The 19,410-nt window shown below is 41.3% G+C and overlaps 1 protein-coding gene across 17 annotated transcripts in view; it reads left to right on the top strand.

Moving 5' to 3' along the window:
* The window catches only part of INPP4B (inositol polyphosphate-4-phosphatase type II B), a 461,921-nt gene that overhangs the window by 138,306 nt on the left and 304,205 nt on the right, over window positions 1-19,410 (top strand). For 14 of the 17 annotated variants that reach the window (XM_053253993.1, XM_053253999.1, XM_053254000.1 and 11 more), the window contains one exon: window positions 17,829-17,913. The exons of 2 other annotated variants lie outside the window; for them this stretch is intronic. In XM_053253993.1, the coding sequence (XP_053109968.1) occupies window positions 17,829-17,913 (85 nt within the window). Of the gene's footprint in view, window positions 1-10,249; window positions 10,257-17,828; window positions 17,914-19,410 lie in introns of those variants that run through there. One more of the 17 variants, XM_053254005.1, reaches the window with a different exon arrangement.

Raw genomic sequence — 19,410 nt, 5'->3', positions numbered from 1 at the left:
AGACGCTGAAACACTGTTTTAATTATGTATATAATGAAGATTTCCCTCCAGTTCTTTTTGGAGAGTTTTAAGAATTGCAAAAGTGACCTTCATGCCACCTCATACAGAACACCTTAAAAAAACACACAAAAGCCTCCTTTAAGTATGATGGTACCTCCCCCCACCCCCCACCCCCATGTTCAGAATAAAAGGCTAATGTTCAAAGCAAAACGATCAACTTAGCAGCTAAGGAAGAGATAGTGCAAAGTATAAGTTTTACAAATGTGCACAAGCGGCAACATGGTGACATTTTTTAAACAATATATGTTATATTTTGGGAAAGGTGCCTAATATCTTTTGAAGTTTTTATTTCAGAACAGCAGCCTACAAATGATTAATTGTTCTCCTGGCTCCAGACCAAGGACATCTACAAGTAGCAGAACTGGTTATTGTAATGAATTTCCCAGTAGATCCATTCCTTTAAGACTTTTTGTGTGTGTGAAGTACTAAAATCTATGGTTCTTGTTTAATGAGAGTCCTAGTTTATGTTCTCATTAATGTTATCGTAGACTTGCAAATTGGATGGTAATTTATACGAGGACACTAAACATCCCTATCAGTTCATATTTACAAGATGCCGTTGCATGCTGTGAAAGCTCTGTAAATGTTAGTTTTGAACTACCCTGCTTGTCCAGTGAGTTAGTATACAGTGCTGCTTTGCCCACATATAACTCGGGTGTTGCTTTGTCTAGTCTGCCAACATAGGTCACATCCACACAGAGTTTTCCTTGGCATGGTGTTCATTAAATGCGCTAGATCTCCTCTAAGCCTCACAACAGACCTGTAGAGTTGATCTGCTGCCTCTTGGAGATGTGCAAGGAAAGTGCAATCCACACTAGGAACAATATTGGTGTGCAAAACTTTGTGCTACGTTGTAACACTGGCTGATTGTTTTGTGTTACCAGTCAGCCTCTTCTCCCTACCCCCACTATACTTTTCTGTTGTTTACTAAAGGCTTGCCATAGGAGCAGGGACAGCCGTGAGGCTTGACCTTTAACACCCGAGAAATCTAGTTGCGCATAGAGTTGAATGGCCATAGGAGTGGAAAATTCATCTAGGAAGGCTCTCCACTGCTGATTAAGCTGCATCTTGAATGAAGCTGGGCAAAAGAAAATGTTAAGGTCCTACTTGCATTCAAGGCCATGAGGTCCGCCTCCTATTTAGAGTACTTCAAAATACCAACAGCCAAAGGAACTTCTTGAGGTTGCATTTTAGAAACTAATAGTGCCCTGTTGTTTTGAATTTGTGATCTCATGTGCAACACCTTGGGTGCTGAAAGTCTCTCTTTAGGTCTTGAATTAGACACAGAGATTCCCACGTCTTCCAGCCCAGCCAATGTCACCTGGACAGGAGTGTCATCCTGCCGGTTTTTCCTGTTTAGATTTGCTTCCAATCCTAACTCCTATAAAACAACTTCCATGTCTTTATTATTGTGAACTGAACATACTGATTGGTCACTTGGAGCTCTAGTGAAGTTGTCTTTGGGACCTTACTCTTTAGTCCTGCTTCCTCTGGAAGTTCAAAGGCACACACTGCTAACTATTGCATCTGAGCCTCATCCAACCACCACTCTTCCCACTAGAGCTGAGGTCACTAGACTGTTGAGCCACTGTTGAAACCCTGGGTTGCAGGATCGAGAGTAATGGGAATCTCTAGCTTTGAATGGTCCTTGTATGGGACATCTGCTGCATTGACCATTCTTGGCACCTCGAGTCTCTGGGAATTCTCTTAGTAACCTGCTCACATGAGAGAGCTACTCTTGTGTTTTGACTGGCTGAAGAGTCCAGAACTCCTTGAGTATGAAACCCAGAGAGAATCCATCTGAGGCTGAGGTTCTCCTGACATGGGCTGGCCACAAAATTTGCACTTGGGGCTGCACTATTAGGGACCCTCAGAACTCCTCCAGATTGCTGTGAGCTTTCACAGAGCTGCAGTCTTGGGTGCTGTGTCTGCATCCCACCACCTGTTTGTGTCCTCTGCTGAAGGATCTAAAGAGAGACTTTCAGCACCCAAGATGTTGCACATGAGATCAGCAGAATTCAGGAGAAGGTATGCAAATCTCTCTTCTTTCTATCTCTATCCCTTTCCTGGTTCCTTTACCACCTAATTGCTCCCCTTCCCTTTGGTCTGCTTAATTGTATTTGAGTACCCTCTTACCCCTGGACTTCTGCGCTGAAGCCCAGGGCCACCACAAATCCTTTTTAGTCTGTCCCCCCCAAATTCTTTTTAGTCAGTATTGCCACACCACTGGCCTGCACTGTCCCGGGCAACTAAGCTTGACTGTGACCTGTGCCAGGCGCCGAGCATCACTTCTGCTTTAGAGACGAGGGTGGGGGAATGGGGAAAGAAATATGTGGGATGGGAATTAGGGATGTGCATGGAACCGACCAGCACATTTTGGTTCGAGTCTGGACTGGACTTGAACCCAACCAGACCAGTTCAGTCGGGCACCCCCTCGAACCCCCTTGGTTCGGTCCGGGGCAGGTTCACGAACTTCTTTTTTTAAAAAGTACGATTTTTAAAAAACTTTACTCCCCTTTGGGGAGGTGGCAGTGGTGGTGGGGAGTCTGCAGAGGTTCCCCCTCCCCCTGTCGGCTCTCTCTGTGGCCCCCTCCGGCTAGTTCGGCCAGCTCTCCCCTTTTCCCCTTGGCTTTGTGGCCATTTTGGAGGAGGAGGGCATAAGGAAACCGCCCCGGACTCCTCCCCCGCTGCCTCCAGCAACTCCCCAGAAGGGAGTAAGGTAATTTTTTTAAAAAATGAAAAACATTTGCGATCCCCACCCCCAAATGTTTGCAAACAGGGAGTGGTTTGGTTCAACCCTGAACTGTTGAACCAAACCAGTTTGATGTCGAGCCAGTTCGCACATCCCTACTGGGAATATGTTAAGTTGTGTGTTGAAATGTTTCCACTAATGCATATTTGCACAAATATACCTGTTTTATATTCTTGTGAGTTCAGTTACTGTTTGTGCCCTCAAAATCCTTCGTGTTAAAAATACTACATGTGTCACGTGTGTAGGGGATTATGCTTAACATGCCGGGGGTGTGTGTGTGCTACATTTAGGCTCCAAAATTACCTAGATGTATTTGTTCCCTCAACCCCTTTGGCTGTATTCTTGGTGCTGGCTGCCAAATACTTTTGTTTTGCATTGTGCTTCTGTTATTTCCATATAATATTCCATTGTTTTCACAAGCCCGGCCCCAAGCCTGTCCTTAGAAGTACTCTAAAGTTGGCCTTGCGTCCTCTCAGATTACAAGCCTTTTTGCTGTGCATTTGCCAATTTGTTTCATAGCTGATATCCCGAGCTTGAGTAAAAGCATAGTCAAACCATGGTAGTTAATACAGATCTAAACTAGTATGGTAAAACTTGTTGTCCGGCTTACAGTTTTGCCCTCAGTTACTGGCCCAGGAACTTGAGATGAGGCTGGTCTGAGGGAACTGAGGATTACTAGGGAGTGTAAGCCCAAATCTGGGACTGGGAGAGTAACATGCATGCAAGGGATCAAGCCAGGTAGACTATCAAGAGCCAGAGGATCTATACAGGAGCCAAGAGTCAGGAACAAACTGAGGGTCAACCCAAGTAAGTAGTCAGCCAGAGGATGAAGCAAGCAATCTGGAGCCCAAGAGAAGCCAATGGTCAACCCAAGCAGACAGGATAGACACGAAGACAACTGCTCCAGAACAAGGGAAATTGATATTGAGGCAAGGGTAGTTTCAGACAGGAAGCCTCTTATATTCCTCCTGAATACAGAGGAGTGAATAACAGGCATCACAGAGTAGGGCCAGCAATAGGGCCTGGAAGCTCAAAAGCTGTTGCATTGCAGCAAGTCACCACAAGGGGTAATATGGAGCAGAGTCCTTGCCACAGGGAACTTTGACATAATGTAATGATGTTTAATTAGTAGGGAATGCAATTTGATTTGACCTCGAATCAGAGTCAAATTCAGAGCAATTTATGATTCGACCTCAAAGTGAATTGCCCTCAAAATAGAGGTCCTGATTTGCGGTTGAAGAGAATCACTCCCAGTTCAACCAAAACAGATTTAGATGATTCAAGCACCATTTTGCTGGGGAAACTGGGTTCAAAATGGTGCTTTTATTCCGGGGAGAGCTGGTCTGTCAATTGGGGTCGGTGGGTAAACCAGCCCTCCGTTCCAGACTTGGTGTGTCTGCCTGCGGCGAAAGACTGGTCTACTAGGTAGACAGTCTTCTGAGTCAGGCAGATGCATTAAGACCAGAACGAAGGGCTGGACTATTAGGGATGTGCACGAATGGTAGATGGCCAGTTTGGCGGCGGGTTTTTAAAAACATTTTAAGGAGAAGGGAGGGTGCTTTTACCACCCCTACCCCCACCATGTTTCCCCCACCGGCACTGTGCCCAGAATCAATGGGGCGAGGCGGCAGCATACACTCTTGGCGCCCTGGTCAGCATCAGACCAGAAGTGGCCAGTGCAGGTGCATGACGTTTGCATGTGCACTGTCCACTTTTGGTCTGACACTGACAGGCAGCAAAAGGGTATGCTGCCACCCCACCCCAGCGATTTTGGGCACAGTGCTGGCTGGGGAAACATGGCTGGGTGGGTGGGTAAGGACTGATGAACCGGTTCATGCACATTCATATGGTCAACTCACTGACCCCAATTGGTAGACCCCTGCAAAAAAGTCCCCCTGCAAAAAAACGCCATTTTGAGTCCCCTTTCCCCAACAAAACTGGCCTCAAAATGGTGCTTAACTCACCTGAATCAATTCAAGTGATTTAAGTATTGTTCTTTCATGAGCATGTTTCTTGGAAGTTCTGTGTTTCCACAAAGGTGTTTATAAAGTTGCCTAAAGGTGAATTTTATAAAAATCAAAATCAAATGGTGTTATGCTGCTTTGGGGGATAAAAACCCAACCCTTGTTTTCTGTCACATGTTCATACAGTCAGATGATTTGTGTCTGGAACATGTTCAGTAGAAATGAATGCTGGAAAGATTAGCACACTGGGGGCTAAAAGCAAGCACCCTAAGGGACCACTTAATATGTTTGCAGAATTCCAACATGGAAGGCTATATAACATGTTAATATCTGTGCAGAATACTTTCTGTATAAGAATTTTGTAATCTCTGGAGGAGTTTGAAGAAAGGATATAGAAATACAGAAGACCTGAGCGGTTGGGAAGAGTGATTTAACAAGGAACATTAGTATTACTTTAGAGAGTGCTAATTAATCTTAGATGATGCAGGCTTAAAACAAATAAATACTTTTATTTTATACAGTTTACATTTGACCCGTTGAACTTAGCTCTTGGAAGTAATTATGGCAAAATAATTGTACAACTGGATCTTTAGTCTACTTTCCGGTCAGCTCATGACATCACTTGACTGTCCATGTATCTGTTACGCACTATCAACTTCACAATGACTGGGCCATTATGAACCAAATCGGTTACAGTTGTAGGGACACATAGGGACCCCTCAGTGGCGTAGTTTGTGATGATGTTATCTACCCCGATTAAAGATGGTGATGTTCAAGGACCCTATCCTGAAGTGTAGTGTCTCTAATCCACACATTTTAATAGTACAGGAATGGATGACAAGATATTGGGTTGGATAAATGATTCCAAAAATCCCCCTTTTTCTAATGAGTTTTCTCAACATTGCCATGTTTTGTAGTGTTCCAGCTAATCCATCATCTTTGCAAGGTTTTTTTCTTTTATGTACAGGATGAATTATTCTGTATTCCTTAGTGGCCTATTTACTTGAGAATGCTCTCAACTTATCTTTTATTTCCCACAACCACAAGTAATATCTGTGATCGCTATAAATGCAAGTAGAAAATCAAGACTCTCTGGCAATATTTATTTGCTATTTCTATATTTGACAGAACTCTCTGTTGATGGTGATATTAAATTTGAGATCAGTGGAGAGGTTTCAGGAATAAGCTTCGTCATAATTAACTGTATTGCTGTTACAAACAGTGGCTGACATACCACACAACATTATGGACATGGTGGGATGTAATGTTTGTGCAACTGTGCAAGAGTGTTCTTGCAAAGTACAAAAATTATGCACATTGATTTGTGCAACAGAGAAGCCATTATATATAATGGCTGTGTGTGTAACGTTGGGCACTATTTCAGCCAGTGAGTTCAGCCTTAGAGTTTCAGCCTTAGAGTTTAGAGTTCAGCCTTTGAGTTTATCTCAGATAATCTGAAATGAGCTCAAGAACCTTCTTGTCAGCCCTCACCATTTCTTTTGCCATCAGCCCCCCTTTTCTTAATTGTTTCAGCAGGGCAGTGGGAGGGTGATACGTGGGAAGCTTTCCCGCTTCCTCCTGGTATAGCAAGGACATTATGGTAGCCGTGGGAAGACATCAGATCCCAAGGATCACCACATCTTTACTTAACTGCACTGTGAAGTCACACATCAGAGTGACAACAAAGGAGAGGAAAACTGTCTGTATGTCATTGTGCAGTGGTAGCACCACTACTGCAATTCACCTGGTGTCCTGTTTTTGTGGGGAGAAGTCTCCTTCCCATGTAGGGCTTTTGCTGCTGTTTGTCCTGCTCCTTGGCCAGCACAGAGAGTAGTTAAGAAAGAGTGGAGGACTGAGGGGGGATTTCTGCATAGTTGTGTGCATATGTGTGTAATTTTAAGAGTCCCTTCTCACATTATTGTATTTTTGGCCTTTCCTCTGATTATAATGTATGCATGTACAGTTATGCCTCTCTCTGCAGGGATGCCAATATATGCTACCACATTAGTTTAATTTGGAGAAACTGTTTTACTTAATGCAGTTGTGCTTTTAAAATTTCCAGGACAGTATACAGGTTCAGTTCTTAGGATTTTCAATATTCTTCCAAATATTCTAGATGCAACTTTCAGACTCTCAAGAAATTTGATAATTCTGTAATTGAACTTCTCCTAAATTTGCTGTTGATGTAGCAATTACAGTTAATAAGAATTAAGTGCAGGGTGATAACTTTAAGTTAATGATTGGTTAGCTGATAATTTACCTAATTTATAATGCTTATTGCATATAACACACAAAAGTAGGTTTGCAAAAATATGTTAAATAAATAAATAAATAAATAAATAAATAAATAAATAGAGTGTTTTGAAATACTGCAAAGTTGCTATTACAATATAGAAAATCATTTGGTACTAAAATGCATCAAAAATGCCAGATGCATACAGAACAGCTGCTAACTTGTGAGTCTTTTACAATTTGGCGGAGGGGGGGGGTCGTTGGTTGGTGGCTATATGAGATCATAACTATTATGAGGCTATAAAGACATCCAGACCATGAGATTATATTACAAGTGTTTAGAATCATGGAGCCAGTAGTAATGTTTATATCACACTATCTTATCTATGGTCAGTTTGATAATTTATGCTTCTGAGGGGCATAAGCATATGTGCTTGTAAAATACTTGCAAATAAAGACAACAGTGATATTTTAAAATACATCTGTCAAGTGAACTGATGAAGTGAGTTGCGGTACCTTTTTATGTCTGCTAATGAAAGTAAATCAGGGTGGCACCAACTGATTTATTTGTAACAGGGATGTTTGTTTATCTTCATGCATTTGTGACCCATTATAGGGAATCACTAAACCATTCATCTGAACAAGCACTGACAGCTGGAGCCACTTATGATGTGATGTCCTCATAAAGTTCTAGCTGGTTTATTTTTGTCTGAGGTATTAGGACTGATGTCTGCGAGTGTCGGGCAGGGGGAGAAGGAGGAGGCAGCCCGGGCCGCTTCCATTCTTAGTCCAAATCTTTCTTTGATTTGCACTGCACATGATTGCATTTTTTTAAAGTGTGTTGTGTTGAATCCTTTGGTGCAAACACCACCCAAAATATAAAAATCCATAATGAAATCATAGGAAACCTTTTTGGCTGAATTAATGGAAATTCAACTAAAAGGGCCTGTTAGTTGAATTACAGCTTGGCCGACTTAATGCAAACCCACAACTGGGCTCACCAAAAATGAGAGTATCCCTTTCTTGTCAGATTTGAATGAACATTGTTTGCCGTTTGTTAGCTAACTTCAAAATAAGGGCAATTGTCAGTGCTTCCTGGTTGGGGCTTCCACTAGTGGAAAAAAGTGAATATCTCCAGATCTGAAAGAAAACTAATTGAAACCAGCAGGGTGGAATTCATTCTGGGTGTTGCTAATTTAGGCCAGCTGTTCTTAAACATTAAAACTGCAGGCAACCCACATGTCTTCTGTGTGGAATATGGGGACTGTTTTATTCATGCTTTTCACCTAGACCTGTTGCATCCACAAAGTGCGCTTACTGTAATTTTATTTCAAATATAACTGTTTAATTGCATGAAAAATATTTGCTGTTCAATGGACTGAATAAAGATGATTGATTGATTGGTTGATACATGAAAAAATATGTTGTTGGGCATTTCAGAAATCTTTTACCATTTACAAAACTGCCTGATTCTTAGTAAATTATGATTTTGTTCAAAGTAATATCTTTTGAAAAAGTACCAACATCCTAAACAAACAAGTTACTTCATAGTGAAATTATGAATTTTTACATCTGAATTGCAGGTACAGGCACTCCCCGAGTTACAAACATCTGACTCACAAACATTTGTACATACAAACAAAGCTCCACAATATATGACATTAAGGATGTCACCAACTTACAGATGCCAACCTATACATACAAAGAAGTTGTTGCTCTTGAGAATTACGAGTGCTTTCCGAGTTCTGAACACCCATCTTATGAACTTCTGGGGCACAATCTGTTTATAAATTGCCAAGGTCCTGTAATTGTCTTCAGCTAGTCTGAGATAAAATTTTGAGTTGTGAATGAACAGTGGAAGTTTTAATTTCCCCTTTTTAAGTCCTGCTTTTGTATGATTAATTGGGGAAATATGGTTCACAGATTAATAGCAATATTTGCATAACAGCATGATTATCTCTACTGATTATAATATAAGTGCATGTGTGTTAAACCCTTTTGCTTGAGTGTCATTGCAGGCCACTGTGGTGTATAGAGTGAATGTGGATTACTAGTATGTATTATTGATATTGAATGACGGCATTGTATGATGGATTAGTTACAACCATTTCTTATCCATGAAATAACAGAGTGTAATACAAACAGTACTTTGCAACTAAGGTAATGTCTATTATATAAGACTCTTGTCTGTAGAGACAAAAGATGTGTACAGACATCTTAATTCAGGTACAACATAATGTCTGAATAGGGTTTTTGTCTATTAGAAATTTGCCACTCAACAATATGTTACATGTTCATATGTGACATGCCTCTGAACACCAACAAGGTACAGTTGCCCTCTTTTCCCCCACTTGTGTTCTTCTTGAGTGCACCTCGGTTATTGAGTAAGGCAGGATGCTGAACTGGATGGACCTTGGACTGAACCAGTAGGGCTTTTAAAAAATGTTCTTATCTCCCATACTACTTTCTGAATTATTGGGATTATATAATCAGAACGACATCAAAATACTTTCTTCCTCCTTATTTCTTTAGTTTAAACCCCAAAGTGCTTTAACCCTCAATATATGTCATGAAACAAAAACTATTGTTGCCACCATGGGGTATTTGTATATCTCATACATTGTGTAGTCTTATGATCTGCTGAACCATCTGTGCTCTGTGTGTTCCTTATGAATTGTGCCTTGTACCAAAAGAGCCACATAAGCTCATACTTATGTGCCAAGAGCATAGGTGGCCATGTGATATCCTAGACCCCTCCCCCTAACCAAACATGTGGTAGGGGTGAGATTGCCTGACATCCTGGGAACTGAAAACCAAAAGAGTATATTTGAAGGATAGGATGTGAGCTGAGACCATCAGAATCATACCAAGAATGCTAGAACAAGTGGGAATGAACTTTGAGTGCACACTGAACTACATTTGCAAATTCAAGTAAAACCTATTAAGGCAAGTCTTGTAAACCACCCAGATAATCTGTGTTAGAGACCTGGGTGCTATAAAAATATGTTAAATAAAAATAATCTATATAATTAATTCTCCAAAACGGGATGCGTGGGGCTGTGGCAGAAAGGAGGCGATTGGCTGACAGGGGGAGGAGGTGATTGGCTGACAGAGCTTGCAAGTAGAAGCACCTGATTGGGCATTGGGGATTCCATATGCAGATAGGGAGGAGGAGCCTGTGGCACCGTGGTGATTGGGCAGTGGGGATGCTATATGCAGATAAGGAGGAGGAGCCTGTGATGGTTAAGGTCAGTTGTAATGCAACTGTTACTGGTCGGAAGATGTTTTTGATTGTAGAGGCCATTGGCAGAGGCAGGCAGGCAAGGGACGGGCCCGGGACTGTCAGTGGCCTGAAGGGAACGAGTGGCCATGGTGGTAGTGACAGCTGGAAGGGTCCGGTCAATCACTGCTGCTGCTCCTGTGGGGAGGAGCGGGTCTCAGATGAGGGTTGGGAGGTCTCTGGGTATAGGGGGCTGCAGCTTGGCCAATAGACATCACAATGCTGCAGCTGCAACCAAGGGGGTGAGGGGTGAAGGGATGGAGGAGTGACCAAGAAGGGTGAGGGGGGCGGAAACAATGGGATGGCAGAGCAGGAGTAGGAGTGCAGCTCAGGTGAGGGTGGAGAGATCTCTGATGTGAGGGGGGCTGTGGCAGGGCCAGGGGGTGAGGGGAGCAATCAGTTACTAGCACACAGATGCTCTGTACGGGTTGAGCTAGTAGTAGTAGTAGTAATAAGTTCTATAAGCAGACATTAGTCCATTTATGACAATGGGGCAAGGGTGCCCTTGCATCCAAATGGGAAAAACCCATTCATGCCTGGAATACAAAGTCACAGCTCGTGCTTTTTAATCCACAGAGAACAAATCATTTATGGCGACTACATTATATTTGGTAGCCTTAAATGGTGCAGTGGGGAAATGCTTGACTAACAAGCAGAAGGTTGCCGATTCGAATCCCTGCTGGTACTATTTCAGGCAGCAGTGATATAGGAAGATGCTGAAAGGCATCTTCTCATACTGCACGGGAGAAGGCGATGGTAAACTCGTCCTGTAGTCTACCAAAATAAAACCATAGGGCTCTGCGGGCACCAGGAGTCAAAATCAACTTGACAGCACATTTTACCTTTACATTATATTTGAGATATTGCATACTGGGATGCCAGTGACAGTGTCGTAAAACAATATTACATCATTAAAAACTTTTGAGTTACTGCACAAAATTTTTGGGGAGTCAAATTTGCTCATGCTGTTGAGAATTAAAAATAATTTGTGGTTAGCTTTATCTTGTTCCCCAAGCAGCAATCACCAGTTGCAGAAATGGCTGAGGTATGTGTGTTTGAAGTGGGGAAAGGATGGGCTAAAGTGAGGTGGCTATGGGCTAAAGGAGATGCAGAATAGGGGCAATCAGCTGCAAGAAGATAAGACAATGTTAGGCGATGGGCTCCAACATGCAGCTATGAGACCAGAGATCCTATTTGCATGGAAGTTTAGTTCACCTGATTAAACTGTTAGTGGAATGGGCCATTCTACTGTGTCCATTCTACTCATGCTGCAGTCGTTTCCTTGCTTCACAAATGTGCACCACTCATAATTCAACCCACATTTACTGTGCTGCTGGTTGATACCTTTTCCAGATGTAGTGTCAGGACAAGGTGAATGTGGACTGAGTTGCATGTTGTACTCATAGAGAAGCAACTACATGACAACTCTCCAATGAAACCGCTTAGGCCAGATGATAAAGATGGAATCAGGAGCATCTAGAGCAACGAGTCTGAGAGGCCTGGTGCAAACAAAGGGAAGATAAAGTTCCTGTTAATGCCTGGTTTCCTCTGAAACATCTTTAGTTTCTTCTGATTTTTGAAGTGCAGCTCTCCAGTCTCCAGATATTCATCAGCAGAAGTCTGATCGGTACTTGAGTGATCAAAGTTCTTCCTTTGTCTTAGAGTTACAATTTCATTGTTGGCTCTTATTTAATTTTTACTTTCCACTGAGATTGCCAGTAAGGTGTCAGTTATTTGCTGCAGTGAAATGTGAGCATTTGTCCAGGCTGCTGGAGAGAGAAGATTATCTCATTTCAGCAAGGTAATTGAAAAGTGATCAGATAGTAGTGAATCTTCAGATTGCCACACCTAATATAAAATTGATTTCAACAGGCAACCTGGAGCTAAACATTCACTGAAGTGTATTTACGGTCTGCAACTGTACTGCATTTTTCCTTCAAAGCAAAACACTGCACCTTGTCCAACCACCTTTTGAAATACCGAATGCTTAAAAAAAAATTAAATATACTTTGGAGCCTGTTTATGCAATGTTTTTGTTATGTCATTTCATTCTGGCCACATTTGTATAATAATGGGGGACTGGAGTTGGACTTACAGTTACATCCGAACCCAGATAATTCTGGTCCTGTCCATAGCACTACCCGAAATCATGCTGACGAGACTTCAGTTTGAACCTTTGGTTTGTAGTGCGGTTTGCTGCACCAAACTCAGGGTCCAGGGAGCCTCCTTTTCATTTGAATATATTTATATTTTATATTATTATATTTATTCAATTTCTATAGCGCCCTTCCAAAAATGGCTCAAGGTGGTTTACACAGAGAAATAACAAATAAATAAGATGGATCCCTGTCCCCAAAGGGCTCACAGTCTAAAAGAAACATAAGATAGACACCAGCAACAGTCACTGGAGGTACTGTGCTGGGGGTGAATAGGGCCAGTTACTCTCCCCCTGCTAGATAAAGAGAATCACCACGTTAAAAGGTGCCTCTTTGCCAAGTTAGCAGGGGTTAACTTGAATGCAGCACTGGAGACTACATTCAGCCAGAGTGGAAATGAGGGAGGAAGTTGCTCCCTGATTTGCCATGCAGGCTGTCCTTGCAGCAAGAACAAAGCCTGAACAGCTAGATCCCCCGCACTGCTGCAGTCTCACTGACTGCAGGGAGGACGCTCTCCTGAATGTTCAGATGCGGACAGGAGAGTGCGGGGTGGGCAGAACCACGTTATATCAGAATTTGGCCTCTGGGTCATGTATTTCCATAGTCGTTACAATTAGCAGTTAATGATATAGGGCATGGAAATTCAGATTATTGTGGTAAATTATACTAAACATTATAGAGAGAGCGGAGGAACTAAATATTAGGGTTATTAAAAAGTTTGTGTACCTACTTGACCCTGGTGGGGCTGAAGCTAGGGATGTGCAAACAGGTTCGACAGTTCGGGGTCGAGCTGAACCATCCCGTTTGGTCCGACCCCGGACCAAACACCCCCCGACTGTTTGGGGAATTTGCGGACTTTAAAATAAATATTTTTTTTGTTCCCTCCTTCGGGGGAGTTGTTGGAAGCAGTGGGAGAGGGGTGTCTGCAGAGGTCCCCCCTCCCCCTGCCGGCCTCCCTTGCAGCCGAAACTGGCCCATTTGACCGGCTCTTTGGCCTGTTTGGGCCTTCCTCCTCTGGCGCAGTGGCCATTTTGGAGGCCACCACATCTGCGTAATTGAACTCTGCATGGCCCGGTTTGGGCTGCAAGGGAACCTCCGCGGACCTCCCCACCGCCTCCAACAACTCCCCCGAAGAGGGTAAGTAACCAATTTTTAAATTTTTGTTTAAAAATGTTTGTGAAACCCCCCGGACAAGACTGGGGGGGGTGTTCAAGGGAGTGTCTGACTCGAACCGGGCCAGCCGGTTCTGTGCACACCCCTAGCTGAAGCAAAGCAAACCAGTCCAAACCCTTCAGCCTTCTGAAAGTTTGCTTCAGCTCCTCCTTCCCTATCTCTAAAAGTCCTTACATGATTGTGCAGGAGACAGGCTGTTTTCTGGTATCTACACTCCCAGAAGTGAGGGATCAGGCAGCGTTTTACACAGCTTTAATTTTAAAATGCCTTCCCACCCCCATGTTAGTTTGCCTGGAGTCCTGAAAATGGTCCAGGTGCTCTTGGGTTCCTCTTCTGAGACTGCAACAATGGTCACAACCTCAAAAACTTTTGCAACCCTCATGAGCACCCACACCATCTCCCAGGCGGCAAGGGAATCAAAGAAATAAAAGGCATTTAAAAATTCAAGCCATGGAAAATGCTACCTGTTGCTTTGCATTTGGGAGTGAATACAGGAAAGTGGCATGTCTTCTACCCCCTTCCTGACCCTATAAGTACTTCTTAGGAATAGGAGGAATGGGCCAAAGCAAAGCTTCAGAGGGCTGAAGGAATTTGACCTGAAGTGAAGCAAGAACCCCCAACACGTCCAAATCAAATTGAGAACTACTTCCAAAGTGCCAAGACAGCCCCCAAACTGAGGTAGGGCTGCAACACATAACCCTACTAGATACACAACTGTCATTTTTAGCTTCTCTAATTTGGACCCAAGTGCCTCTGACCTAGTAGGCTGCCTGCCTCATGAAATCGAGGACAGACATACATGTTTAAAATTTGCCAAACTAATGATGTGCATGTTTTCTACATTAGTAGGGCGCTCTGAGCGTTTGTTATAGTCTTCTAAGTGGATAGCATTAGTATGCCTATGTGAAATAGAAAGGAATGTAGTTAGCTTCTGGTCTGATTCATTAAACTTATATTGTTGTTTGGCTCTGCCCAGCAATATGAATTTCCCTGGTGTATCAATTAGTGCCCTTTCTCATCTGAGCAAAATATGTTGTGTACAGTTATTCTGAAAAAATTCTTGTAAAATATGTAGAAATGTGGATGTACGTTTATTAGTGTGTTCAAAAATATGTTTGTTTCTGGTGTTCCTTTTCTGTTGTGAGAGAAAATCTTTAAGGATCTTATTTTGGATGTAAGCTGTATAGGCATTTGAAGCAGCTCTGGGTTGAGTTTTCCCACAATGACATCAAAATCATCCATAAAAGTCTCTTGAGACACTCTACCTTTTCACTTCAGAACATTTCCCCCCATGTACATCAAGGCAAACAGATATAAGGAAAGAGTTCTGACATTTTGGTTCTCTTTGGCCATATTCAATGCCTTTGCTGACTTTTCCATTCTTTCTAATAGAGGAAAGGGTATTTGTACAAGAATAAGATAATTTAAAGTTGCCCAGAAGCTAAAGTGATATTAATAATAAACTAACTAGATAATACAAAATTTCTTGGGAGAGTTCTAGGATTGCTTGGTGGAATAATGTATTTTTGAATAAATATGCATTTTTATTTTTAGATTTGTAGCCTGGTCTTTTCCAAACACCTGGAACCTGAAACATTTAAAAATATATGTAGGAAAGATCCAAATAAAATCAGATGCTACAGATGTTAGAATCAAACCCTACAGCTTGACCCCAGCCTGTAAAAGCCAACTCAGATAAGTTGATATATTACTACTAGAAGATGCTTCAGCTCAAACTCTGGAGAGTTTTCAGGAGAAGAATATGTCTCTCCTGTCCTAACTGGGTTCACAGGCAGGGCTGGTTCTCATGATCAAATCCATCTTGGGTAAACATTAAATCCAAGATCCATGTGGCATGTGTACTCCCTGTTTCCAATTGTGTCAACCCAGAAACTTTTGGCAGCACAACAACCCAACATTTAAACATGAGAGTTGGCATTCAATTCATAGACTATCAGTGGTGGGCTGGCATCCTGCCAACTCAACGTTGCTGGAAATTTCTAGGTACACACAAGTGGAAATTGGAAGCATATATGCTGCACAGATCTAGGATTTAATATTCATCTGGCCTGTATGTGATCATGAGAACCGGCCTGTAGTAAACTTAAAATGGCACTCCTGTTGGACCTTGGATATTGTCATGGAAGGGATTAGTCACCTTTAAAAATTACTCTTCAGGTCACCTTTAAATTTTTTTTTTAAAGTTCTTTTCATAGGCACCCCAAATGTTCTCCACAGCTTGCAAAATATGTGAAGTTTTTTAGTTCATGTCAAATCACATGCAACTGCATTTCCAAATGTACTTCCTCTATTATCCCTGCCTTTGTCTTCTTTTGTCCTTCCATTAAATTTAATTATAAACTATTCAAATACCCATCTTTGTTACACTGTAAAACATAATGTATGTTGATAATGCAATGTTAATGAATCAAAACAATAATGGGTGCACTAGTGGCGAAAAAAAGATCAGTTTCTTTTGCCCTCATGGTCACTTAGGGCTTAGCTTTCCTTTTTTCCCCAGGGAGACAGATTTTATCTCAGAGACAGCATGGAGATCCCATTTCCCTTGTTCCTTTGGAAACCAATGGAGGACTTGGCCTGCTGTGATCCTGAAGGCACCTAACAGGGAGGGATTTGCTGCTCCTTGTGTTAGTTATGCTTTAGCCAGCACAATTACTTTACATGGCATCAGGACTAGCATCTTCATGCTACTTTCCTGCTGCTGGGAAGATTTCTTGGTGGCAAAGGAAGTCTGCAAGTATATCCCATGTTTGGAGCTGAACTTTGGGGTGGGGAATGGGGACACTTGTGTTCATTCTCTCGCTCTTTCTTGGAAATCTTTGTCCTACCCTGCCATTCTGCCATCTCAACTCCATTGCCTTGGCATATGGGAGTTATATACATATATATAGGCTGCTTCAGGTCCTAGTTCATACAGCTTTTGAAAATAGCTCTTAGCAGTACAATTTATGGGCCTCTATAGAAATGAATACCCTCATGTTCACAGAATACAAAGAGAGAAAATAAAGTTGTTCATTTATATTCTTTGAGATATTGCTGCACGCTTATGTTTTACATTTAGTATGTTGATACTATAAAATCCCTCAGTGGAAGACAGATAGTAATAAATTATGGCAGCAGGGTGTTTTTGGATGTTAAATTCTAACACATATTGATCTTGCTTTCCTTAAAACTGTGTTATGTTTGCTGGAATAATATCTATTTCAATGTTGATGCTTTAACATTTAACAAACATGATGATAAAAGCTAGTTAAACAAATTGTAATGAAAACTATGGATTCAAAGTTTACCTGTAAGTAGGCAGGTAATTGATTGCTTTGACCTGAAGTGTTTTGGAGCTTAGTTACTTTACCAGCTTCATTTTGAAGCTTAATTTTGAGTATAAGCAGACATATTACAACTAGAAATCGTTCCAGATAAACACTTCTCACTGTTGCTTTTCTGCTAAGAACTGAAATGGAGGAACTTTAACTATCTTTTAGAAGTTGTTACTTAGTTATTGGACTGAACAGCAATTCTTGAACCAGAGTCACCTTTGCTTTGCTATTTAGAATTTATTTCAAGCTAAATTTAAGGGGCGAAATACATGGCTGTGTATCAAAGTTGCTTGCTATCTCAGTAAATCATTTAAATTCCCTAGCCATTAAAGCATAATTGAGGCAGAAAATTAAAGATACTGAAATATAGAACAAATTGGCAGCTGTAAATGTCTCTTCCTGGTGCAGATTGTTCAGATGACAAACTTTATTTTTTAAAGTGTTTAAAAATAGTGAAGCAAGAGACTCTTGTGGACTTGCCTATCTACAGACTGTTTCTGTATCTGAGAAAAGCTGTTGTCTGTAGGAGATGAATGTGCTGGAGGATTTGCAGCTGTTTACATGATTTACTTTCTATGATCTCTCTAGGAGTTGCTTGAAGCTATGCTAAGGATTACTCAATATTTGCCTTTAGAATTTCAAACTGGGTTATTACTAGACAGTGAACAGTTACTCACTGGTAATAAAACTCCCCATTTGCATTATAGAAAATAAACTTGAATAAAACTCCTGCAGAAATAATATGGTCTTCTATAATAAGGGTAATTAGATTCTATTTCTTTGACTTGCTTGGCTTGTGCCCTTATGGACTAATATGAATGGTGTTTATTGTGCCAAATATGAATGCTTTGCTGTTTTTTTATCCTTTTACAGAGCTTTGAAGCCTCTGAGGTTGTAATCCTGGAGCGGTGCTGTATTGTGGAGCTGCAGAATAAAGCAGATGCTTCAGTAGTACTCAGTAAGAAAAACCAATATGCATTTTATGCACACACCCCGGTATATCTAGATCAATATTATTGATATTTCCGGATCAATATAGGCTGGCATCCAGGCTAATGCTGCGCTGACACTATGGCAGACTAATCCCTCTGATGTCCCTAAGGGTCATGTCAGAAGGCACAGTGGGCTTCAGAGTGAAGGGGAAATCGGCAAAAATCACCCTTGCCCCATAATGCCAGATTTGTGTGACCCTCAGGTACGTAGTTCTGGGAACCACAGTGGGCATCTGAGGGAAAGGGAGATTGATGAAAATAATCCTTCCACCATAGCTCAGTTTTAGTCCAGATATTAGCCATCATTTGTTCCCCTTATAAATGTAGGCAAAATACTATCTGCAGTCTAGCAAAGGTGCAACTATTATAATGCTATTCATGTGTCGTCATAATTTCTTCAGTTCAATAATTAAATGCCTCACGTTCTATATTATTTTTGTATTTGGTTGTTAAACACAATCATATAAGCAAAATGAATTCATAAAAGGTTGCAGAGGAGATTAATAAAGAAGGAATTATCAGCTTGAAAGAACAGAATATGTGAACATTTGTTTACAATTAGGATAAGTACATACAATGAAAGTTCTAGCCTGGTTCAGACCAGCACAAAATAATTTAGTGTTGTGCACATGAGTAGGCATGAGTCTCAGGTGTCATAAATGTTCTCTGCCCCTTTCTTCTTCAATTGTGCACATGGGTGAGGAGATTTAAAATTTCCATTCCTAATTTGATACAAATTGCAGTTTCCTGTTTTGTTCAAACACTGGAAACTTTGATTAATCCTGTTTAATTTAACAAAGTTAGACAAAATATTAACTTTTATTTTCTATGAGATGTGAATAGACACTGAATTATTTTGAAGAAGAATGAAGATGACTGTGTATGCATTGCAGAAAATCACTTATTTGGGAGACGACAGGGTTGTTAAGTAGAATAAGTAAATATCTGAAAAGGGCACAAAATTTAGTGAATATCTGGATCTTTGTGTGGACATATTGTTGCAGATGGATTTCTGTACTGTGTTTTAACCAGAAGTTATGTGCAGAGATTTATATTTACCCTCAAATATATTTTACTTGCAGTGCATTAAGCTTTATTTGTTTGGGAAGGATCTCTATTATCTTTTTATGACAGCTGCAACACCCCAGTACAGCCCAGCTTTCATCTTGGCATCCGTTGTGGAGATGCAAGCCATTGAGTCTAGATCTCCTTCTATCTGGATGCTAATAACAGCAGTAAACAACTCATCCCTCCCCCTCCCCCTTTTTAAGAACTTACACTGTGTTTACCACATTTCAATCTACTCCAGTGCTGCTGTCGAACCATTTTTTTAAACCTCAGAAGCTTTGTGCTGTGAACATGTTTAACTGGATCCTTGGTGCATTTGCTTAATTCTTCTAATGAAATGAATGGCACTTAAAGGTATTTGAATGTTGGTTGAATCAGGCCCACAGATACAAGCT

Source organism: Hemicordylus capensis, chromosome 5, assembly GCF_027244095.1.
Source record: "Hemicordylus capensis ecotype Gifberg chromosome 5, rHemCap1.1.pri, whole genome shotgun sequence".
In the NCBI taxonomy this organism is placed as follows: Eukaryota; Metazoa; Chordata; class Lepidosauria; order Squamata; family Cordylidae; genus Hemicordylus; species Hemicordylus capensis.
Note: the sequence above shows the minus strand (reverse complement) of the source record. Positions and strands in the feature narration are given on the sequence as shown.